The 23,311-nt window shown below is 54.6% G+C and overlaps 1 protein-coding gene across 1 annotated transcript in view; it reads left to right on the top strand.

The window, feature by feature from the left end:
- The window catches only part of MYO7A (myosin VIIA), an 88,729-nt gene that overhangs the window by 20,584 nt on the left and 44,834 nt on the right, over positions 1 to 23,311 (top strand). Inside the window, exons 5-15 of the mRNA XM_055094711.2 lie at positions 7,137 to 7,321; positions 7,889 to 8,010; positions 8,091 to 8,233; positions 8,508 to 8,621; positions 9,512 to 9,665; positions 10,682 to 10,758; positions 11,398 to 11,517; positions 12,208 to 12,350; positions 13,355 to 13,565; positions 14,078 to 14,213; positions 17,305 to 17,411. Of these exons, the coding sequence (XP_054950686.2) occupies positions 7,137 to 7,321; positions 7,889 to 8,010; positions 8,091 to 8,233; positions 8,508 to 8,621; positions 9,512 to 9,665; positions 10,682 to 10,758; positions 11,398 to 11,517; positions 12,208 to 12,350; positions 13,355 to 13,565; positions 14,078 to 14,213; positions 17,305 to 17,411 (1,512 nt within the window). The remainder of the gene's footprint in view (positions 1 to 7,136; positions 7,322 to 7,888; positions 8,011 to 8,090; positions 8,234 to 8,507; positions 8,622 to 9,511; positions 9,666 to 10,681; positions 10,759 to 11,397; positions 11,518 to 12,207; positions 12,351 to 13,354; positions 13,566 to 14,077; positions 14,214 to 17,304; positions 17,412 to 23,311) is intronic.

A 23,311-nucleotide genomic window follows, 5' to 3' on the forward strand; every position in this document is an offset into this window, starting at 1 on the left:
ATAAAAATGGTGAGAAGAGTAGCATTGTTTTTACAGATTTTTTCAAATCTCTTTAATGTCTGGCTTAATAAAGCCAACTGGATTCTCATCTCTGCTTCACGTCCAGTCTGATGTGATATTTTGGCTGAAGTGTATGAAGAAAATCTGGCCTCACAGATGTGTAGTTGGGAAAGAGATGGCTTTGCAGACTTCCTGCAAGGGTCTTGGACCCCCTAGGGGTCTTTGGTCCACACCCTGAGAACTGCTGCTCTAGCCCAATAGCCCAGTTGCAGACAGGGAAACTGAGACTCCACAGGTTTAGCCAGGCCCAGAGCTGTGCCGTGCCCGGGTCACTGCCTGCTTCTGACCCAGACCCATCCTCCCGCAGCCCAAGGGCAAAGGAAACCAAGGATGTGCAACCCCCAGCAGAGAGCAGGAGGGACCCCCCTGATGCAGGGCTGGCCTGATTATCTTGAGACCCAGGCCCAGGGAAGGCTGGTACTAGGGGCATTACTGGGGGAGGTGTGGGGTCTGCAGGAGTGATGTCACTCCCAGCTCAGAGGGGTGGTATTTGGGCTTCTGGAGGTGGGTGAGGTTGGCTGGTAGAGATGGCATTCAGGAGGGGGCATGGCATGAATAAATGCTGGAGGCAGGGCCATGCTGGCAAGCGATCGGCAGGCAGTGTCCCTCAGGTTGTCAGGACCATGAAGGGGTGCTAGGGCCCAGGGCTGGAAAAGTCTCAGGGAGCCCCAGGTGTTGTCACTGAAGAATCACGGCAAGGAGCTCTCAGGGCCAGGGGTCCAGTCCCTCTCAGGAGCCCTGGAATTACGGCCCTTCAGCTGCCAGAGAGGTCCTCAGCCACTGTCTGACTCTAGGTCCCTCTGCAGCTTCAGGCTCCAGAGGAGAGGCTGTGTGTGGCTCCTTGCTGTCCATTTTTTGGGCATAGGAAGTGGCTTTCGCAGGGAGCCTTCTAGCACTGACGAAGCCCCTCTCACTCTGTCCCTCAGTCAGGCCTCACCTGCACTCAGAGGGGCAGGGCATGGGGGGCTCTTCCAGATGTCATCAGCATCACCCAGCCAGTGGGGAGGAGCTAGAACTCGAGCCCAGGGCACCCACCCGCTGTATCTCACAGGGACCCGCTGGTGTCTACACCCCAGTTCTTGGCAGCCCCCTCTTCCTCTCCCTGGAGGGCAAGTGGCTACTGGTGGGTCCTGGGGTTCTCTGTGGCCACTCACCCAGGCCTGGGCAGTCCCACCCTTAGGTGAGCAGGGAGCCTGTCCACCTGCCTGCAGGGTACTTCCAGGGCCAGTGTTTTGTCATTGTCCCTATGCTGAGGCTGGAACGCAAGGCCCACTCTCCTGTCAGGAGGAGGCGGAGGGCCCCGTCTCAGGGGAGGAGCTGGGTAAAATGGAATTTTTCCCGCCAGGCCCCCTGCAGACCAGTGTCTCAGCATGGCTCAGGGGCATGAAGCATGTGGGTCAGCCACAGTGCAGGCAAGCCGGTCCTCATGCGAAGGAGTCGGTAGGTCAGCTGCATCAAGGAACAAAGGCAAAAACAGGATTCATAAGGGAGAGGGAGGAAAAAACTTCAGACACCATGGGCACAGTGAATCTTGTTTGTAAAATTAGGAGGGTGGTGAACTGATCCCTGGGTGGCCAGCAGAGGATAGCTTGGACGTTACATCCTCCAGGAGGGCTTCAAAGAAAATAACTTCAGAGATTTATGGGTTCTCCAGAAAGGCCCCAAATCTGAACCATTTGCCTCATTTGAAGTTCTCACCATAACCTTTCTGACTTAGTTTCTGGGCGAGAGGGAGGAGGCAGGGCCATCCCCTGTGGATGGACGGGGTGGGGGTCCAGGTAGGTGAATAAGCTGCCTTCTTGTCCAGGACCCCTGGCCGGGAAACCACGCTGTGGCACCTGGAAGGGCCTCAGCTCCAATAGTCCGCTGACCTTAGATTCTCAGTGTCTCTTGGACTGGGGATCCATGCTAAAGAACTGTGGGATTCAAAGAGGTTTCCTTGACTCGCTGAGTTCATGATTCTGTGACTTGGTGGATGAGGTAGGATTAGAGCAGGGCTTTGAAGAAGCAACTGGGCCATCGTCCCACCCGGAAACCAAACCTGTCCCTGACCATGGCAACCCCCCGTCCCTTCATGGATTGGGTTACCCTGGGCACAACACGTGCACTCAGGATTTCCTCCGATTACCATGGCCAGCTCACAGCCTTGGGCCGGTGGATGCTCTGCTCTTGACTGTCTGTCTTGGGCTCGCCTGCCTCCAGCTTCCCTGTCCCCAGGAGCCTGAGAGAGCATCCCAGGGCCACACATCAGCCCCAGCCACTCCAGAATGAGGAAAGGCCCTCAGAGAACACTTAGCAACCCCTCACTGCATGGTCCTAGGGAGCAAGGACTGTCCCCGCATTGTGTGGAAGGGCTGGTGGGGACCCAGGGCTCCCTAACGCTGAGCAGAGGCTGGAGCCCTGATCTGGGAGGTGGGAGGCTGGTGTCCAGTCTTGGCGTGTGCCCTTGGGGACATCCCTATCCCTGTCTGGTCTCAGCCTTTCCTAGGCACAACAGGGAGACTGCATGGAGTGGGCACCTTTGTGGCTCTAGGAAGACTTGTGAGTCCCAGGATGTGTTCTTGGTCTCCATGGCCTGCTAAATGCTAACGAAGTCCCCAGAGCCGACAGGCCTGGGCACTTCCTGGAGGAGGTGAAATTGATTCCTGCTACATCTCTGTGGCCTCAGAGAGGCCCCCTGAGCTCCGCCTGGGGACCCCTAGGGACCACATGTGCTGTATCCCTGGTTTGGGAATAGTCCTCCTCTCTCCCCACCCAACCTGTGGCTCCACAGGGCAGATTTTACTACTAGAGATTGGAACAAGAGGTCTGTGCTGGGCATTAATTCTCTGCCAACCTGAATCCTTAGAGAGATTGGCCAGAGGGCTCAGGGAGCAGTGCTAAGGTCTTAGCAGTGCTAAGACCTCTGGGCACAGAAGCCCAGAGAGGGCCAGGGCCTCATTGCCAGTGGTGGCCAGCCTCCTCTTCCGGAGACCCCGGCTGCTGGCTCTGTCAGTCCCATGAGTGTGTTCCTGGGGTTTGGGGAAGCCCAGGTGGAGAGGCCAGAGCTAGGGCTCTGGTGCCAGGGTTTCTCGTTCACCCTACCCCCCACACATCTGCTGTGTGACCTTGGCAAGTCTCCCACTTCTTGGAGGCTCGCTTCTCTCATCTGCAAAGCGGGGATATGATCACACCTCCAGAGGCCTTCTGAGGAAGTAAAAGGGGTGATGGGGTGGGAGCTGCAAAGTCCTGAGCCCAACAGGGCTTGCTCTTGCCCTCTTACTGGAGAGAATCTGCCTCACCGAGGAAAGAGGCCTCATTTCTCTTATTTGTTTTGTAGATAGATAAGTAGTTAGGTAGATACATACATACATACATACATACATACATACATACATACATACATAAAAAATTATTCATTTTTTTCTGCACAGATTGTAGCATCCCTCCCACGCTGTTCTGTGGTTTTCCACTGGCCACATCCCAACCGCCCTTCCCGTCAGCATGGCTGGGGCTGCCTCAATCCTGCTGACAGGCCTGTCCCCTCACTACCTTCCCTGCAGATTGCTGTGGCTGGCAGTGGCAAGGCTTCCTGTTGTGGCCTTGAGGCCCTGCCACAGGGGACAACAGCCTGGCCCTTCTGCCACCAGAGCAGGGTGAGGCACTCAGGGTTACTTCTCCCTCCTCCCACCCCACGTCTCAAACTTGAAAAGGTCAGGCAGGCCTAGACCATAATTGGCAGTGGATGTATTGATATCCGGGGCCTGGAGAGGCTGAAGAAAGATGTCCAGGGGAGGTGACAACCTGCCCTGTACTTCCCCGCCCATTGATCTAGTTGCTCTTTTGGCCGCTCAGCAAACGTTGCTGAGCATCTCTTATGTGCCGTGCATGGTGCCAGGCCCTGGGGGACAGAGGCCTTGAACGGGGACTGTAGAGGAGTCAGCTGGGCATGCTGAAGGAGATCTGTGGGTATGATGATTGTACAGGAAGGTGCCTGGCTTCCTGGAGGAGGCATCATCTCCGCTTGGAACTGAAAGATGAGAAGGAATTATCTGGACGAAGGGGTAGGGGAAGCGTGTCCCTGGTCTGAGATGGCAGGGGTTGGAGTGTGGTGCTTTTAACTGAAAGTTTCATATGAATGGAGCCTCTTGGTTGTGAGTTGAGGTTGACGAGGGTGGCAGGAGCCAGGGCTTGGGGCCTTGTGGACAGGGAGAGGATTTGGACTTTGTCCAGAAGCTGTGGGAAACAGCTGGAGGGTTTTCAGCAGGGATGATGTGGTTAGATTTTTTAAAAGCCCGCATGGCTCCGAGTGGAGGATAGATTGTTGGGGGGTTGAGTATGGAAGCCGGGAGTCCAGTGGGGAGGCACCTGCAGTGGGCTGTTGAGAAATGAGGGTGGCCTGGCCAGGGAGGCGGCATGCAGATGGAGAGTGGGAGTGGTATGAGGGAGGGGTGTCCAGGGGCTCCCCAGTTTCCTGCCCTGGGTGAGGGATGTGATGGTGCTGTTGGTCGAGTTGGGAAGGCTGGAGAGAGCAGGGTTGGAGGGAAGGGGGAGCTCTGGTTTGGATGTGCTGGTGGCATTGAGTAGGGACATCAGGAGGCTCAGGGCTGAAGGGTTCATGTGCAGGAGGACCCTCTGGGCTGTGGGCAGAGTGGAGAAGGCCGTGGGTGCCATGGGTGGGAGAAAGCCTGGCCCCAGCCCTGGGCCAGCTTCTCACAGCGTCTCAGCATCCCCCATGTCCCTCTCTGGACTTCCCGTGCCTTGCACGTGGCCACAGAGCCTGCTCCCAGGGCCTCCCTCCATCGGGCTCTGACTGCCTCCTGGAAGCTGGTCCATTAGGTCTGAAACGGCCTCTGCCTCCAGCCTGGGTGACCACCATTCATCCTCCACAGCTGCCGGGGTGACCTTTCACCAGCAGACCTCCTAAATGTCACGCCCTTTCACGCCTCTGTGCTTGCTACCAGCGGGTGGGCCCCCTGGCTCTCCCTCCCCTACACCCCTATCTCATGAAATCTAGGGGCCTCCGTCAGGGCCCTCACACCCCAGCCTCCCCGTGTGTCTCAGTAAAGGGTTGTCGAATGGCTGCATGGCATCAGCCTGTGCTGTGTGGGGATCATGGGCCAGACGGCTGAGCATCACATTATTAAGAAGAAAGTTTAGCTGGGCATGGTGGCACATGCCTAGAATCCCAGCTACTCGAGACGCTGAGGCAGGAGAATCTCTTGAACCCAGGAGATGGAGGTTGCAGTGAGCTGAGATTGAGCCACTGCACCCAGCCTGGGCGACAGAGCGAGACTCTGCCTCAAAAGAGAGAAAGGAAGGTGGCGTTTATGTATCAGGTGCCTGGCAAAGGTTATGTCTTTGCCCTTTAGTCTTTACAACAGCCAAGGGAGGTGGGTGTTAACTTCCCCTTTTACAAATTAGCAAACTGAGGTTTGCCAAAGGGATGTTCTTTGGGGCTGATTCCTAGTCTGATGCAGGTTTCCACCAGAATCTAGCCGGTTCCCATGGCTGGGCAGGGCTGAACTATAGGGGATGATGGCTGAGGGGTCTGAGAGCAGGGCCTGGTGGGCTGGGGGTCCACAGGTCCTGATCTGAGAATTCAGCAGCCCTGGGCCATGTGGGTGTCATTCGTGGAAAATGCTCTTGTAGCCCCTGTTCCCCACTGACCAGCTTCCTTTTCTTCTGCTCTGCACTTTGCAACCTCAGACCAACTGTGGAGGGCGGGTGAGTGTGGCACAGAGAGCCAGCTCCAGCTGGCGTCTTATTTGGCTGCCTGCCTGCTTGGCCTGGCTGCTCCCCTCCAGCCTCCCGCCCCCACCCCACCCCAGCTCTTCCTGCTTGGCTCTCGTGGCACGGTTAGTAGGTCAGCACAGTGAGGCTCAAGTGCTTCTCTCCATGGGTTGATTGGAGGAAGAGGCTTAGGTGGGAAAGGAAGGTCTTCCTGGGCCCAGGGGCCCAGAGAAGGGCAGTTTCTGGCCAGCCCTCCTGGTCCAGGCCAGCCAAGGCCAGGACTGGAGCCTGGGTCTTGGCCCCACCTGGCCCCAGGGTGGGCATTTCCCCTGGCATGCGGTGCCTGCATCCACACTCTCCCTGCGTGGCCACAGTAGGCTGAGGCTGCTGGGGCATAGCTGCGGCTCTGCTGTGATGCACTGAGCCCTGAATGGGAGGGGGAGGGCAGGTTGTCACCTCCCCTGGACATCTTTCTTCAGCCTCTCCAGGCCCCGGATATCAATACATCCACTGCCAATTATGGTCTAGGCTTGCCTGACCTTTTCAAGTTTGAGACGTGGGGTGGGAGGAGGGAGAAGTAACCCTGAGTGCCTCACCCAGCTCTGGTGGCAGAAGGGCCAGGCTGTTGTCCCCTGTGGCAGGACCTCAAGGCCACAACAGGAAGCCTTGCCTGCAGACAGCTGATCTTTGTACTAACAGAGGAGCCCAAGTAGAGAACCCCCTTAAGGCTATCTGAGGTGCACCTGGCCCCTGCGTCTACGCTGCCCAGGATAGCTGGAGGTGCTTTGTCCCCCAGAGCACAGCATCTCCCTCTGTCCTGGGGCAGTGCTACAGAGAGTGGGGCCCACCCAGCCCCCAAGCCACTTACCCCAGCTCCTTCAGCTCTTTATGGCTAATTTCTCACACCCCTCTTCCTCACCAACCTGGCCTCCCTCTGGACATGGTCCCGTTGATTAATTTCGCTCTAAAAGTTTGGGATACAGGGCCTGGAGGCGATGGCAGGAGACAGCATTTGCATAGTACCTAGTGTGTGCCACGAATTTTAAAAGGTATCACCTCCTTTAATCTTCACAAACAGTTACGCTCATTTTACAGATGAAGAGAAGGAAATCTAGGATTAGAGACTCCACCTCCCTCTTCATCAAATGTCACTGAGCACTAACTCCGAGCCAGACCCAGTGCTGGACAGAAGGCCCTGCCCCAGCTCCTAAGGAGGCCCGATTCTGGCTCCAGGTCCACCCACATGACTCCAAAGCCAGGACTCTTCCCTCCAGGGTGCTGGAGCAGGGCAGAGCCCAAGAGCTTTCTAGAGTCAGAGTCTCCCACATGGAATCAGCGAGCTCCCCATCTCTTGCTGCCCACAGACGTATACGGGCTCCATCCTGGTGGCTGTGAACCCCTACCAGCTGCTCTCCATCTACTCGCCAGAGCACATCCGCCAGTATACCAACAAGAAGATTGGGGAGATGCCCCCCCACATCTTTGCCATCGCTGACAACTGCTACTTCAACATGAAACGCAACAGCCGAGACCAGTGCTGCATCATCAGGTGGGCGGCCCAGCACCTGTGTGGAGCTCCAGGCTTAGGACCTAGAGCTCCAACTGTGCGCTCCTGCTGATACCTCTAGGAATTGCCCCCGCTGTCGGAAATGCCATCCAGCTCTTCAGGAACCAGACCTATGTACTCTGTGCTGTGTAACAATGTAGAAAATCACCTCCCTTTCTGGGGTCTTATATCTCTATGCTACCAAAGCTCACATTAGCTTTTGAGGCCAGCCTTGTTTACTGCTGGTTCCTGTTAAGTTATGGTCAGTTGACATCTCAGGCTCCTATTTTCTTTTGGGCAGAGGGCAAAAGACAAAGCATTGACTGAGCATCTAATATGTGTTGTGCTCTATGACAAGTATGGATGCAGGTGTATTTGTATCTGAACGAAGGTGAAGGAGAGTGCGGTGGAGCACTGGGCCCTTGAGCCCTGCCCCAGCCCTGGAGGGTCCGTATTGTCAGCTGATATTACAGATGGGGGAGCTGGTGGATGGTGCAGCCTGGGCTGAGTTCCAGTTGGTGGGGAGTCCCTGTGGGTTGTGACAGGTCCTGCCACTCCCTCCCTCTGCAGTGGGGAATCTGGGGCCGGGAAGACGGAGAGCACAAAGCTGATCCTGCAGTTCCTGGCAGCCATCAGTGGGCAGCACTCGTGGATTGAGCAGCAGGTCTTGGAGGCCACCCCCATTCTGGAAGGTAGGACCAGAGTTCCGAGGGTGGGACCAGGCAGTGGGGCGGGAGTGGGCTTTGCCAGTGACACCCTACTCACTCCGCAGCATTTGGGAATGCCAAGACCATCCGCAATGACAACTCAAGCCGTTTCGGAAAGTACATCGACATCCACTTCAACAAGCGGGGCGCCATCGAGGGCGCGAAGATTGAGCAGTACCTGCTGGAAAAGTCACGTGTCTGTCGCCAGGTGGGCCTGAGCCCCAGGGATGCAGGAATAGACCCAGGCCCCTGGCCTCAGGGGTCTGCGTGGCCCACTTGCCCGTATTGCTGCCCGTATTGCTCCCCCACCTGCCCGTATTGCTGCCTGCTTGCCTCTGTGCTGGAAATCCCACCATGAAACCCACCGATGGGCTTCTCCACAAGCCATTTGTTAAAATAGTAAACCATCATCCCAGGCTAGTTCCTGATGGCCTCCTCTGGCCCTCCTCCCCTGGCCCCCAGCACTGTGCCCACATTTTCAGGCCCTGGATGAAAGGAACTACCACGTGTTCTACTGCATGCTGGAGGGCATGAGTGAGGATCAGAAGAAGAAGCTGGGCTTGGGCCAGGCCTCTGACTACAACTACTTGGCCATGGTGAGGCCCAGGTGGGCCCCTGGGTAGGGGGGCACCCACCCTAGGATTGTAGGGAGCTGGCTACTGCAGACTCAGCCTTGAGGTCTCACTGGTCACAGGGCTCAGGTGCCAGCTTCTTGCTGGCTTGTCTGGACACCAAGGAGAAGTGAGCTCCTGGCCATTGCTGCCACCAAGCAAAGGGTGGGGGACCTTGGGGCATGCACACGGCAGGCTGGCTTGGGAAGCACCACTCCTTTAGCCATGGGGAGAGCCCATGTCTGGTTGCCTGGGCTGGGCTGGGGTGGGCCAGGCCACATGGACGTAAGTGTGGGCTATGGCACCTGAAGCATATATGTGTGTGTGCATGTGTGTGTTGTAGGTGTGACAGGTGTCCCTGGACACTTTCTGTAGCTGGCTGGCACACACGTGCACACACACACACACACACTCTTGTAGACACACAGAGAATGGGGTGTGCCCACTGTTGAAACCCTGCTCGTATGCAGTTACCTCTCCTCTGTCTACACCAGGCAGTACCTGCCTAGGGGGTCGAGTCCCTGATAGTGGGTATCCCCGGGGGGCTGCAGGAGCCTAGTAGGGCCTAAGTGCTGTGACTGCCAGGTGGGCGACAGGGGCTGGCCTGGCATCAGTGACCTGCCTGCTCTTCATGGGAAGAAGGGGCACCAGCACCCCCAGATGTGGAGAATGAGTTCCTGGGAAGCCCAGGCTTTCTAGACCCTCCAGACTTTCTGGAGGAGTTGTGGTGCTCACCGGGTGAGGTCAGCGCCTGGGGCCCCGGGCTGGCCTGGCCTGTCAGGCAGAAAGGGCCTTTTGGGCAGGCAGCCAGGCACTGCCCCTCTGGGGGTACACTGACGTCCTCTTGCACCCCACTCTCCCACCCTGCCCACCAGGGTAACTGCATAACCTGTGAGGGCCGGGTGGACAGCCAGGAGTACGCCAACATCCGCTCCGCCATGAAGGTGCTCATGTTCACTGACACCGAGAACTGGGAGATCTCGAAGCTCCTGGCTGCCATCCTGCACCTGGGCAACCTGCAGTATGAGGGTGAGGCTGCGCCACACTCGCCCTGCCCCACCCCTGCGCCAAGGGCAGTGCAGTGCCTTGCTGCCCACGTGGTATTGGCAGCTCAGTTTCTGTCCTAGCACGTGCCCTCTTTGGGATGGAAGCTGGGAAGAATTCGCCTGTGGTTAGATTTGAACAGGTCTGCTAGATTGAAATCAGCTGTGGGTGTGGTGTCGCTGTGCTGACAGTCCACCATGGAGAGGTACAGTTAAAGTATATTGGGAGTTGTCTATGGACACTTTAAGACTCACTTCAAATTTGGTTTCTTCTTTAAAGTCAGATGTCTTAGAGAGAGGGTAAATCTTTGAACTAATTCACTCTAAGGTGTGAGTGACTGGATAGCCATCTTTGGAAAGGGAGAAGGCTAGGGAAGGGAACGTGTTCACTCATCTAACATTCTTGGACACCCACTATGTGCCAGGCTGGGAGGTGATCCCCTGAGGCAGGTGGCAGGTCCCACTCTGCTCTTGCTCCTGATTCCCAGCATGGTCCCCAGGCAGAGTAGGAGCCCCAGGAAATGTGCCCAAGGAATGAATGATCCCAGCACTAAGGAGATCACAGTCTAGGCATCTTGAAAGACTAAGAGACACAGGGAAGGGTAAGCTGACAGAAGGAAGAGCTTGTGCAAAGGTCCTGAGAACAGAGCACATGTCGGGGAGGGGATCCAAAGCTTGTCTAACAGGAGCCAGGGCTGCTGCCAAGAGCCCTGGGAGTGGGGAGAGAGCTGCAATGGCCAGTGTCTATTCCTCGAATGCCAGGCATGGTGCCATGTGCAGGGCATACGTGGTCCCTACCCTCATGCTGCCTGCAGACTCATGGTGAGAACATTAATCAAATACACCTTGACCCGAGGAAGCATTTAGTCACAATGCTGATGCCCTCCCTGGACAGGGCAGGACCCCGGCAGCAGGAGTGGCAGCCTAGTCCTCTTAGGACTGTCCCCTTGCCCCTGTTGCCCACCCTCCCTCCCCTGATGCTGTGCCCCTTGCTGCCAACAGCACGCACATTTGAAAACCTGGATGCCTGTGAGGTCCTCTTCTCCCCATCGCTGGCCACAGCTGCATCCCTGCTTGAGGTCAGTGCCTGGCCTCTCTCCCCTCCATGACTTCTGTCCCTCTGAAGGGTTGAGTTTAAGCTCATTGGGGGCTGGGATGTAGGAACCACATTGCTGGGACCCTGTGGTTTGGAGAGTTCTGTTCAATATGGAGAAGAAACCGTGTGCAGGTCCTGTGCTAGGCACAGGTCCTGAAGGAGCTTCTGCGGGTATGGCAGGGCAGGTGGGGGCCCTGTGATGCTCTGGGCTATGTGAACCTGGGTGAGTCATCCCTGCCCTCTGGGCCTCAGTCTCCACATCTGGGCAAAGGGCACTGGTGTCCCTGGGTCAAATGCATTGAGTCTGTCTGTCTTTTAGCAAACACTTATTAGGGTTGGAAAACTGAGATGAATAAAGCCAGAGTCAGGGCTGGTCCTAGAAGGGACAGGTGACATGCTGGAGGGAGTTAAGCGGGGCTGTCAAGGAGAGAGAAGTTCCTTCCAGGCAGCGCTGGGGCAGGTTTCCATGGCTAGGGAGGATTTGGCCGTGGGCCCTGGGGCAGGCGTGCTTAGTGGAGGCAGTGGTCTGGGCCAGGCCAGTGCTGGAAAGTGGAGGGATCCGGGTGTGGGTGGAGGGAGGGGCAGGCTGGCAGGTGAGCACCTGGGGTGTTGCCTGTACCAGGTGAACCCCCCAGACCTGATGAGCTGCCTGACCAGCCGCACCCTCATCACCCGCGGGGAGACGGTGTCCACCCCACTGAGCAGGGAACAGGCACTGGACGTACGCGACGCCTTCGTAAAGGTGGGCTGGAGGGAAGGGGCCGCTTGCTCGCCCTACCCCTTGGGAAGTTGGGCTCTTGATGGGCAGGTGCCAAGGAGTCCTGGGAGGTGGGTAGACGTCTGGGTTGCCACCCCTGCCTGCCCCGGGGCTGCAGTCGGCCTTCCTTGAGTCCCAGGTGCCCATGCTCCTCTGGGGCCTTCCCAGCTCTGGCCACCCCAGGCCCTTGGCTTTTGGCCTGCTTTGGTCAGCCATGTTGTTCCCAGCCCGGGGATACTCTCTTTGGTCTCTTTGCAGAAGACACAGAAGAGGGGGTCTAGGTCAGGTCCTGTTTCTACAACCACACGTTTGCCATTCATCGAGCCTTCACCCACCACACCAGGCCCTGGGCTGGGTTCGGGGACCTCAGAGATAAACAGGGTTGGACATAGAGATGAGAGCCCCAAGGAGGGCTCCTTCCCCTGCTGCATGGTCAGGGAAGGCTTCTCCAAGAGGAGCTGTTATCTCAACAGAGCCTTGAAAAATGTGTAGGAACTGTTCAAGCAGGAAAAGGGGTCTCCAGGCAGAGGGAACAGCTCAAGTAAAGGGTTGGGGGTTTCACACGGCACTTTGTTCCACACAAGGGCTGGAGCGACAGCACGATGGGTCCAGGAGCCTGGCCTGTCCCCCGGGGGAGGGTGTGGCTGGTGCCAGTGGCTGATCGCTGCCTTTCAGGGGATCTACGGGCGGCTGTTCGTGTGGATTGTGGACAAGATCAACGCAGCAATTTACAAGCCTCCCTCCCAGGATGTGAAGAACTCTCGCAGGTCCATCGGCCTCCTGGACATCTTTGGGTTCGAGAACTTTGCTGTGAACAGGTACCGCGTGGGGCTCTGCTCGTGGGAATTTCCTTCCCCAATATGGAAATAAGAAATATCACGTCTCTCCCTTGCGAAGCACATTTAGTTGGCTCCTGGCACACTCTGCCAGGCTGTTCCGTCATCACGGTGGACCCTCTCCCTTTCCTTCCCATCCCCTCGTGTCCCTCACCTCCTCAAGGTCAGCTGAGCCTGGCTGGGGTTGTCAGGAGGCCGTACGCATCCTGAACACTTGGGGAGGAAACCTCTGGTCTCCAGGCCCCACTGGCCACTGCCGATCTGCCCAGATCCATGCTGCAAGGCGCCTCAAAGCAGGGAGGCCAGGCCTGTGCCACGCTTGTGTTGGGGTCTCCGCCACCCTTGGGATTCTGTGCCTTTTAGGGGCCGTGTGAGGGGCTGATGGGTGGTGTCACATACAGGTGGGTCCTGGAGCCCCACTTCCTGCTGGAAAGTCAAGACCTGGCAAGTCATATCAGTTCCCTTGCTGTTTGGATGTCTCAAAGCCCTCCAGCACCAGAACACCCACACTCAACATACTGGGCTGTGTCCGTGGCTCGGCCATGTCTGCAGCCAGGGCTCTGTTTCCCAAGTCTTGTCAACCCCCTTCCCACCTCCCAAGGCCACTTTTGATGTCCCTGTATGGCCCATCAGCCAGCCTCTGGGGTCTTTCTCTCCCAGGCATCTGCCTGGGGTTTGGGTGCCCACCTGCCAATCCCCAGCCCTCCCCAGGACTTGATCATGCCAGGGAAAGAGTCCTGAAAAGCCTTAGCTCTCCTTCTGGCTCACAGAGTGACCCTAGGCAAGTCCTTTGCCCTTGCTGGGCCTCCGTGTCCTCCTCTGCACCTGGAGGGAGGTGGACTTGACAATTCCCCTCGCCTCTGAGTTTGGAGTCCATGATGGGGACAGCTTGCTAAAGGCCATGCTGCAGGCGGAGGCAGAGCCAGGCCCTGAACAGCAGGGTGGGGCCTGAACAACACCCTTACCCCATCCCTGTGCCCCTGCAGCTTTGAGCAGCTCTGCATCAACTTTGCCAATGAGCACCTGCAGCAGTTCTTTGTGCGGCACGTGTTCAAGCTGGAGCAGGAGGAATATGACCTGGAGAGCATTGACTGGCTGCACATCGAGTTCACCGACAACCAGGACGCCCTGGACATGATTGCCAACAAGCCCATGAACATCATCTCCCTCATCGATGAGGAGAGCAAGTTCCCCAAGGTGGGCCGGTGCTGCTGCTGCCTCCTAGGGTCTTGGGTGCACACAGCTTCCTTCCCTGCTCTGAGCCCCGGCTTTCCTCATCTGCAAAATAGGACTAATGATACCCACCTCTCAAGTTGGCTCGGGGGCCAATTCAAGTATAGGCATCTGCCATTTGGGAATCACCTACAGTCCATGGGGTTTTGGGCCCATGCACGCATGCAGTTGGCATGGAATGGGTGCTCAGGACACAGCGTATATCTCAGAGTTGGGGAGGGGGAGAGGGGATTGCACCCATGATTTTAATCTTGGGAAATTGATTGTCTAAACTGGAATGCACTTTCAAAGTTGTATAGTTCCAATTCATCCACTTAACAGATGGGGAAATGGGGTTCCAGAGAGCGCCTATGTGAGGTAGAAATAAAAGGAGGGGAAGCTCCTGAAGAAGAGACAGGGTGCAAAGACATGGGCAGGGAGGGGAGTGGGGCCCATGGAGGAGAGGGTGGGCTCACAGCTGCCCCTCCACTCCCCAGGGCACAGACACCACCATGTTACACAAGCTGAACTCCCAGCACAAGCTCAACGCCAACTACATTCCCCCCAAGAACAACCATGAGACCCAGTTTGGCATCAACCATTTCGCAGGCGTCGTCTACTATGAGACCCAAGGTACAGAGGGCTGCCGGCTGTCTGTCGCTCCCTGCCCGTGGCACTGCCTTCCCCTGCTCCAGCCCAGGAATAAGATATCCAGAATTTTAAAGATTTTTAAAAATTGTGATTTTATATATATATATATATATATATATATATATATATATATATATAAACTTCACTAAAATGGCCAAGTGTTGGATTCAGTGGCACTAAGTACTTCACAGTGCTGTGCATCCAGTACTGCTATCTATTTCCAGGGCTTTCTCACCGCCCCAAACAGAGGCTCTGCAAGCATGGGGCGGTAACTCCTTCCCCTACCCCCGGCCCCCTGTAACCTGTGTTCTACTTTCTGTCTGTGAGTTTGACTATTCTAGGTACCTCATATAAGTGGAATCATATGCTATGGCCATACACCGTTTAACGTCATTTCTGAGAATGTGTCGTTAGGCAATTTGGTCATTGTCAATCATCGTAGAGTGTAGTTACACACCTAGATGGTCCAGCCTACTACACAGCTAGGTTATCTGGTATGGCCTATTGCCCTCAGGCTACAGACCTGTACAGCATGTTCTTGTACTAAATACTGTAGCCAGTTGTAACAGAATGGTAAGTATTTGTGCATTTAAACATAGAAAAGGTACAGTAAAAATACGTCATTACCATCTTAGGCACCACTACTGTATCTGCAGTTGGCTGAGATGTCATTATGTGGTGAAGAAGTAACTGTATTTGTCCTTTTGTGTCTGGCTTGTTTCATTCGGCATAATGTCTTTAATTTTCATCCACGTTGTAGCATATATCAATTGCCCTCATTTTTATGGCTGAATAGTATTTCGTTGTGTGGATAAACATTTTGTTTATCCATTTATCTGCTAATGGACATTTTGGGGTTGTTTCTACCTTTTGACTTTTGTGAATAGTGCTGCTCTGAACACTTGTGTACAAATATCTGTTCGAGTCCCTGCTTTCAATTCTTTTGGATGGGCTCAATGCTTGTTTGCACATTTAGGGAAACTGAGGCTCAGAACAAGGTTGGGGGGTTGACTGTCCTTACCTGATACAACATAGCCCATTAGGCTCAAAGTCAGGCCTCGAACCAGCCCAGTTACCCCCTAAGACTCTCAGCAACAAGACCAAGCATGAACTTTGAAGACCGTGCATCTTCTTTTCCCCTGGGGACAGGCAATTGGGTTCACGTTAAAGCTGGAAGTTAAGAAGAGTGGTCAGAACACAGGCTTATCTCACTTGGAATTCTTAAGGGTTTGTCAAAAGACTGCAGACTGCCCTTGCCAATCCCTCCCCACCCACCCTGGTATAAAGGGCCAACCTCAATTGGCATTAGTTATGTGCTGTGTCTACCCTGAGCCCGGCCATACAGCCTCAAGGGGTCCCACCCATAGTCAAAGGCCAATTAACCCGTAAATATCTATATCTACTATGTACCACAAAAAATTAAAAATTAATTTTTTTTTAAAAAAAGGCCAAAGATATTCAAACATGCTATAACCCATCCGTTTCTTACTCCCTTGCTGAACTGGTCCAGAAGTCAGCAGTGTATCAGTGAGCCAGGCTGCAGTGGTAGAATCTGATGGCGGCTCAGACTCCCTTACAATATTGGACTGTGAGATCCAACCTTATTGTTGGAAGAAGGAAGCAGACATTAAGTTTGAAGGACTGTCACGCAAACAAATTGGTCTTTCATTTGGAGTAATAGAGGATTGTATTTCTCAGTTCAGTTCAACCAATATGCTCTTAGCTTCTATTATGTACCAGGCTTCATGATGTTGCGGAGGATACAGAAGTGAAAATTGAATAATCTCTATGCTGAGTTATAAAACTATAGAATGCTAGGTCTGGAGGGAACATAAGGGTCATCTACCTTAATAGAATTGGTAACTGAAGCCCAGAAAGGGAAATGGCTTGCCTAAGGTTGTTAAACAAGACTAAATGACTGGAAAGAATTCTACCAGCATTTTCCAGTTCACAAAGAACCTTTTCAATACAGCGTCTTATTTATGATGTGGATTTATGAAGTGGGTGGTATTAGGTGTTCTGAAGAGAAGCAAGCTTGTAGGCACTATCCTTCCCATCCAACAGTTAAGGAAACTGGAGTCCCAGAATGGGGGTCTTTCTAGGATAACATAGTGAGTCTGTCAGAGCTTTAGTGAGAACCCAATTACATCCCAACTGCAAAGCCCACCTTCCATTCCTGTGTGTCCCCTGCAACTCGCCCCTCCCCAGGTGCCAGGCGGGCAGCCTAGCACTGGGTCTCTGTGCTGTCCGCCATTCATGGGCAGCCTATGTCCTGCTCTGTGCAGTGGCACTCCCCCTCTGGCATCTGCAGTCCTTGGACACCCCGTCTCTTGCCCCACTCTACAACCCCCTCCCCATTAACCAGTTTCCAACTCCTCGGTCCCTGTGAGTGGCAGCCTCCTCTGGGGTCTGTGTGGTGCAGGGGAATCTCCCTAGGCTCCTGGGGATCCTGGGTTCTGGGTGCAGAGAATCTCCTTTGCACCAGCATCCTGGGTTCAAGTCTTAACTCTGCCCATGGCTTACTGTGTGACATTAGACAACTCACTTAGCTTCTCTGAACATCAGTTTTCTCCCTCTGGGGGCAGAGGAGGTAATCCCTACCTGTCCCACATAGAAGGAGCTGTGAGGGGTCTTCATAAAACATAACACACTGTCCAACCACAAGCTGGTTTTAATGAATTCCTTTAATACTAGCTTGTACCAGATCAACATGCATTCTCTCCCAGGTGACACACTTACTTAACAAGGCCTTTTGATATCTTACTTCAAAAGACTCATGGTAGCTTTGGGGTGGTTGGTCAGGAAGGAGGCCTGCTTTCTCCTGGAGACTGAGACCCCCCTGCCCTTCTTGAACAGGCCTGGAAGAGGGGAGCTGTGTCACTGGGGAGATGGCCCCTCACTTTCTCTATGATCTTGGGCAAGTCTCTGTCCCCTCCAGGCCTCAGGGTCCCCCATCATGAAATGGATGTGGTGGAACTAGGTGGATTTTGAGGGTCCTCCTGGCTCAGATGTTGTGGGTTTGGGGAGGGCCTGCCAGAGCTGGTGAGAGGTGACTGCTGTTTGCTGCTTGCAGGCTTCCTGGAGAAGAACCGAGACACCCTGCATGGGGACATCATCCAGCTGGTCCACTCCTCCAGGAACAAGTTCATCAAGCAGATCTTCCAGGCTGATGTCGCCATGGTAAGCCGGGCGCAGTTTCTGTTGTTCGGGAAGGGCCCCCACGGGCCAGGCCTGGGTCTAAGCCCTGCCCTTGTCCAACAGCTTCAGCTGAGCCCCCTGGCCACATAATGGGTATGGAGCTTTGCTGTGGCCCCAGGAGGGGCCTGGAGGGGCCTCAAAGGTGTTCCCATCTGGTCCTCTTATTGTACTAACTGGGGATATGGCTGGGGTGCAAGGCCCAGAGAAGGGTCACCTGCGAGGTCACAGAGCAGAACCGGTCAGGGATCGGTTTACTGTGGGGGTCCACCCCCTGGAATCCAGCTGCTAAAGAGAGCATGGGCAGAAAGAGCACATCCAGCTTGAAGGATGTGGGGTGGGTGTGGATACTCAGAGAAGCTGGCACAGAGGGCATGTCTGTGCCAGCCCCAGACCCCATCAGACAGTGGGAGAACAGCCCCCTCCGCCTTTCCTTAGGCCTTAGGGTGAGGGTCTAGTGGATTTTTTCCTGCTGGGTTGCATGCCTTTTTATTTCATATTTTCCTCCTGTCCCATGGCTCCCTGGAGGGTGCATGAAGTCCTCATGCGGAAGACAGTCCCTGCCCCTTCCATGCCTGTCCAGGTGCCTGGCTGTCCCCTGCCCTCAGGACCACCAAGGCATCACAGAGCTTCCAGGACCCCAGACCTCTCCCTGAGGGTCCCCCTCTCTCCATGGTGGATTTTGAGTGGTTTTGTGACCCACCACATTCTCCTTGCCCCTCCTCTCCCCATCTCACCCTGCACCGTGGTTCCTGTTGTAGTTTCTCTGTGGTTATTCATCGGGTACTCTGCGCCACTCAGCAGCTGCTGCGAAGGTAAAAGACCCCAGCCCGGGGCTGAGGATGGCGGGAGAGGCCTCAGCGGCCTGGGTGGGGCTTGGTCCCGAGCTCCCACTGTGCTGAGACTCGGGAAAAGGGCTGGGCTTTTTCTCCTTTTTTTGGAGTGTGTTTTTGTGTGGAGTGGTTTGTGGAGTGATTTTTGTGTTTGGTTTTTGAGTCGTGTGTGCTGCAGGCATTTCTTTCTTCAAGGAGGAAACTGAGTCCTAGGAGAGGGGCAAGGCTTGCCCAGGGTCCTCTGGGAACCGGGACAGAGTGGGGACTCGAACGCAGGTCTCCTAAGGCCCCTTGGAGGCATCAATCCCCGGTCCTTCCACCAGGCCCTGGTGGGCGCCTATGGCCATGCCTTGAGCAGATCCTCAGATAACCTTGCAAGGCAGGAGGGACAGGTAGCATTTTCTGCATTTTGCAGATGAGAGACTGAGGCTGAGAGAGGGGATATGACTCATTCCAGGTAACAGCATTCTGACGGGGAGCTGGGACTAGGAGACACCATTCCCCGGACCTCCTTAGGTCTGAAACAGCAGCCCTGTTGCGTTCTGAACTCTGGTTCAGGCCGTGGCTCCCACGGTGCTCTAGACCCCAAAGGTGCTGGGTACCCCTTAGCAACAGCATGCTGCTGCCAACCCCTTTGCCTCCTTTTCTCTCCTCAGCCCTCCATTTCCTCTCTGCCAAATACTGACATCCTTCCACTTTGGCCTGGTGCTGAGTCCCTCTTCCTTCCTGCCTGCCTGGCAGAGTTCTGAAACAATCCACACACCCCCGGCAGTAGACAGGGCATGTCAGGAGCAAGGAGCTTGTCTGGATGGTGTCCTCTCCCCTCTGCCCACAGATCAGCCCTGGAACAACCTCCCGCCCCCACTCACCCTGACAGACCAACACTGCAGGCTGGCCGACTGCTGGGGTGCACGCAAGGCCGACCTGAGAGAGGGGAGTCCCAGCCACTCGAAGCACTGGCACCCAGGAGAGTCCCCACCCGAAGGCCCTGTGCTGTAAGGTGGCTGTACTGCTGAGACGGGCGTAGCTCTGGCCTCTCCCACTCTTTCCTCTTCTCCTGTAGCCCTGCTGGCCCCTTGCTGGGCCCATCCATTCCTCCTGGTCTTGGGCATACTCTGGTTAAACCCCATCTTCCCCTCCTACCCGTTCTTCTCTCTCCTCTGTCTTTTCAAAGCTCCTTGAGGCATCTGGGAACGCTCCATGATATTTCCTGCTCGAGTTTCCTACTCCTGGGATTAGAACCCACTTACTGAGAAATCATGGAGAGGTCAAAGTGCAGGAGCCCAGAGTCTCCAGAAATGGCCCACTCCAGAAGAAGTTTTAGGAACAGAGAATTAGGATACAACAGTGACCAGTCTGATACCAGTTACATCTACTGGGCACCTCTTCTGAGCCAGGCTATGAGCTAAGCACTTATATTTATCACCTCATTCACTCCCCACTGCAACCTGGCGAGTAATTACTATTACTCCCACTTTACAGGTGAAGAACTGGGGCCCAGGCTGGGTGTGGTGGCTCACACCTATGATCCCAGCACTTTGGGAGGCCAAGGCAGGAGGATTGCTTAAGGCCAGGAGTTCAAGACCAGCCTGGGCAACATAGTGAGACCCTGTGTCTACAAAAAAATTTAAAATTAGCTGAACATGGGGGTGAGCACTTGTAGTCACAGCTACTTGGAGTGGGGGCTGAGAAAAGACAATTCCTTGAGCCCAAGAGTTGGAGGCCGCAGTGAGTTGTGACTGTGCCACTGCACTCCAGCGTGGGTGACAGAGTGAGATTCTGTCTCTAAAATTTAAAAAAAGAAAGAAAGTGGGGCCCAGAGAGGCCAAGGTGCTCACTGAGGTCACATACCTTATGACACAACAGGGATTCGAGTGCAGGCCTGCCTCAGGGACTTGTCTAAGGCCATATACAAGCGAGGGCTAAAGTGAAGTTTTCCAAGTCCCTGCTTTTTAAAAAATAATTTTAATTTTTAAAAATTTACTGTGCTGTCTCCATAAACGTCACATCTTAGGAAAGAAAACATACTTCGTAACTGCTAGAAACACGATGGCTTTTTAAAAGGAAGATGAAAATCAGCTTGGTTAATTGTGAGACATTAAGTCACAGTTTATTCAATGACAGCGTACTAGTGTGGCAATGCTCCCATCAGGATGGAAGCCCACGCCACCTCTTGCAGTGATCTGAACTCCCATCATCGGCAGGTCCCCGAGCCCTGAGTTTTCAGCCTTTGACTCCTACATCTGCCTCCCTGGGGCAGCCGTGGGCAGCCCCACCACAGCCCTTGCTGGTGAAGGGCCCAGCCCAGCTGTGATAAAGGCAGCTCTTCTAGGATATTGACTACCCCCTGATTAATGCCTAAGCCCAGTCATATGTCCTGGGGCCCTGAGCCCAAGAGACACCTATTCACTCTATGCAGGTGGCCTCCTGCCTGAGACTTCCCAGCCCTTTTCATGTCACGCTCTGGGGTCTTCCTCTCAGATCCTTTCTGGGGAGCATTTGACATTGGCCTTTGAACTTTTCACTTCTACCTTTACCCCATCCCCATCTGCAGATTATCCCAGAAAACAGCAAATACCAGGAAGGACAGCCTTTCCCCCCAATGAAATAAAACCAAATCAGAAACCCAGATGGCTACCTACAAACCTTTATTGAGTACCTACTATATGCCAGGCATTGTCATGGGTCTTGGGGACGTAGCAGTGAATAAAACAGAAAAAGTCTCTGTCCTTATGGAACTTAAGTTCCAGCAGAAGAGTGGATAGTTAGAAAGCCAAGGCCAGGTGAAGTGGCTCACACCTGTAATTCCAAAACTTTGGGAGGCTGAGGTGGGCAGATTGCTTGAGCTCAGGAGTTCAAGACCAGCCTTGGCAAAATGGCAAAATCCCATCTCTACAAAAAATATAAAAATTAGCTAGGCACAGTGGCACACACCTGTAGTCCCAGCTATTCAGGAGGCTGAGACAGGAGGCCGAGTCTGGGAGGTCGAGGCTGCAATGAGCCAAGATCGTACCACTGTGCTCCAGCCTGGGCGACAGAGTGAGACCTTGCTTCAAAAATAATAGTAAATAGATAGAAAGCCAATAAATAAGTAAAAGCTGCAGTGTATCAGATGGTGAGATGTAGTATGGGGAAAGATTAAGGAGGGAGGAATGCGGCGGTGGGGCTCTGTGATTTTCAGTGGTGTGGTGGGTGCGGTCAGGAAAGGCCTGCCTGAGAAGCTGAGCAGGAGGTGAGGAAGAATGTGCCCAGCCACATTCCAGAGGAAGGGCTTTGCAGGGAGAGGGGACAGCAAGCACAGATGCCCTGAGGTGCTTTGCAAGCCTATGCCTGCATCCCAGGTGCACCTCAGGCAGAGCAAGGAGGCTGGAGGGGCTGGAGGGGAGGGAACAGGTGTTACAAAGACCAGAGGCCCCTGGGACTAGCTCCTTTGGGGCACTGTGGGTCCCTACAAGGACCTGGGCCTTCATGCGAGTGAATCAAGGAGGCGGTGGAGGGTTCTGGGTGGGGAAAGGATGTGATTTTGTTCCTCACTTGGACTGCTGTGTTGACAGTGTAAGGGTCCCAGGCACTCAAAGCTCCAGCACCCAGAAGAGTCCCTGTCTGAAGGCCCTGTGCTGTAGGGTGGCCGCGCTGGTGAGACAGGTGTGGCTCTCGGCTGTCCCACTCTTTCCTCTTCACTAACTCCCCAGTCCCAGGGGAGGGTGGCCTGGAGTGTGGGGGATGGAAGCAAAGAGATGAGTTGGGGGGTTGCTGCAGGAATTTGAGAGCAATGCTGGTGGCTGGGACCAGGCTGACGGTGGAGGAAGTGGTGAGGGGTCAGGTTCTGGAGATATTTTGAAAGTAGAGCCTGTAGGATTTGCGGATATATTAGATGTGACAGAAGAGGCACTGAGGACAGTTGCTAGATGTTTGGCTGGAGCAACGGGAAGGTGGGCAATTTCTGTGAACCCATGGATGTCACTAGGAACCAGTTCAACAGCACTTCAGTAGATCAAAGTGTTGACTGTTACTTGTGTCATGTAGGTCCTGGCCATGCAGCAATAAAGAGGCAGATGCATCCTGTCCTCATGGGGCTCCCAGCCCAGCAGGGAGGACGGGCAGAAAGCAGTCGTTTTATTGTGATGACCAAGACCAAAGAAGGGTGTGCGTGCGCGTGTGTGTACACGCGGTGGTATGCGTGTGCTCCTAGTGGCGTGTGTATGTGCATGCTGAGGTTGTGTGTGTGTTGCGTGTGTGTGTGTGTGCATGCGTATGCGTGTACTCATGTCAGGGGCCCTAATGCAGGCTGGGTACAGCCCAACTTGGACAGCTCCCCTCCAGTGACCGGGGTCACCCAGTGCTGCTGCTGGATCGAGTTGAGGACAACGCCAGGGGCCACAGATCTGACCACCACCCTACCGCATTGCAAATACTCCCCAGCTTCTCTGGGCAAAGTCCTAGAATATATTCCAAATACAATGCAGTTGGAAAGCATTGCAGATTTCAGAATCGCAGGCACTGGCTCTTTCTCGGAAGGCCTCATCACAGTCTGGTGGCATAGTACCTAAATTGAGTATGAGCACAACACCTTTGTCCCCCCAAATACCTCACATATCTACATCTACACCCCTGGTTTTTGATGCTACAGGATATCAGATGAAATGATGACTCTAAAAATATAAAAATCTTGCAATATTAATCAAATGAAGTCAAGTAAAATAAAATAAGAAATTCTCAACCAAATGAAAATTGCCAGGAAAACACTAATCAAGATGCTTTGGAACAAAACCTAAGCTCTGTGTCCAGTTCCCATCAGTCCTGCCATTTGGCTTCCTGTTTGTTTGCGGCTCAGGGCTTCCCCCACCTCATTTCACAGTATTGTCAGAGGGGACCCCAGTAGGGCAGGGAGGCGCAGGGGGCTCGCTGGCTGCCAGGATCGCCCAGGTGTGGCTGGTGGAGCACAGAACCCCTGGCTGCGTCGGTGCCACAGTGCAGGGGGTTAGGAGGAGGCTGCTTGTGTGCCTTCTTAGGAGGATTAGCCAGGCCTGCCCCGCCCCCAGCCTGCTGCTG

This window comes from Pan paniscus, chromosome 9 (assembly GCF_029289425.2).
Source record: "Pan paniscus chromosome 9, NHGRI_mPanPan1-v2.0_pri, whole genome shotgun sequence".
Taxonomy (NCBI): domain Eukaryota; kingdom Metazoa; phylum Chordata; class Mammalia; order Primates; family Hominidae; genus Pan; species Pan paniscus.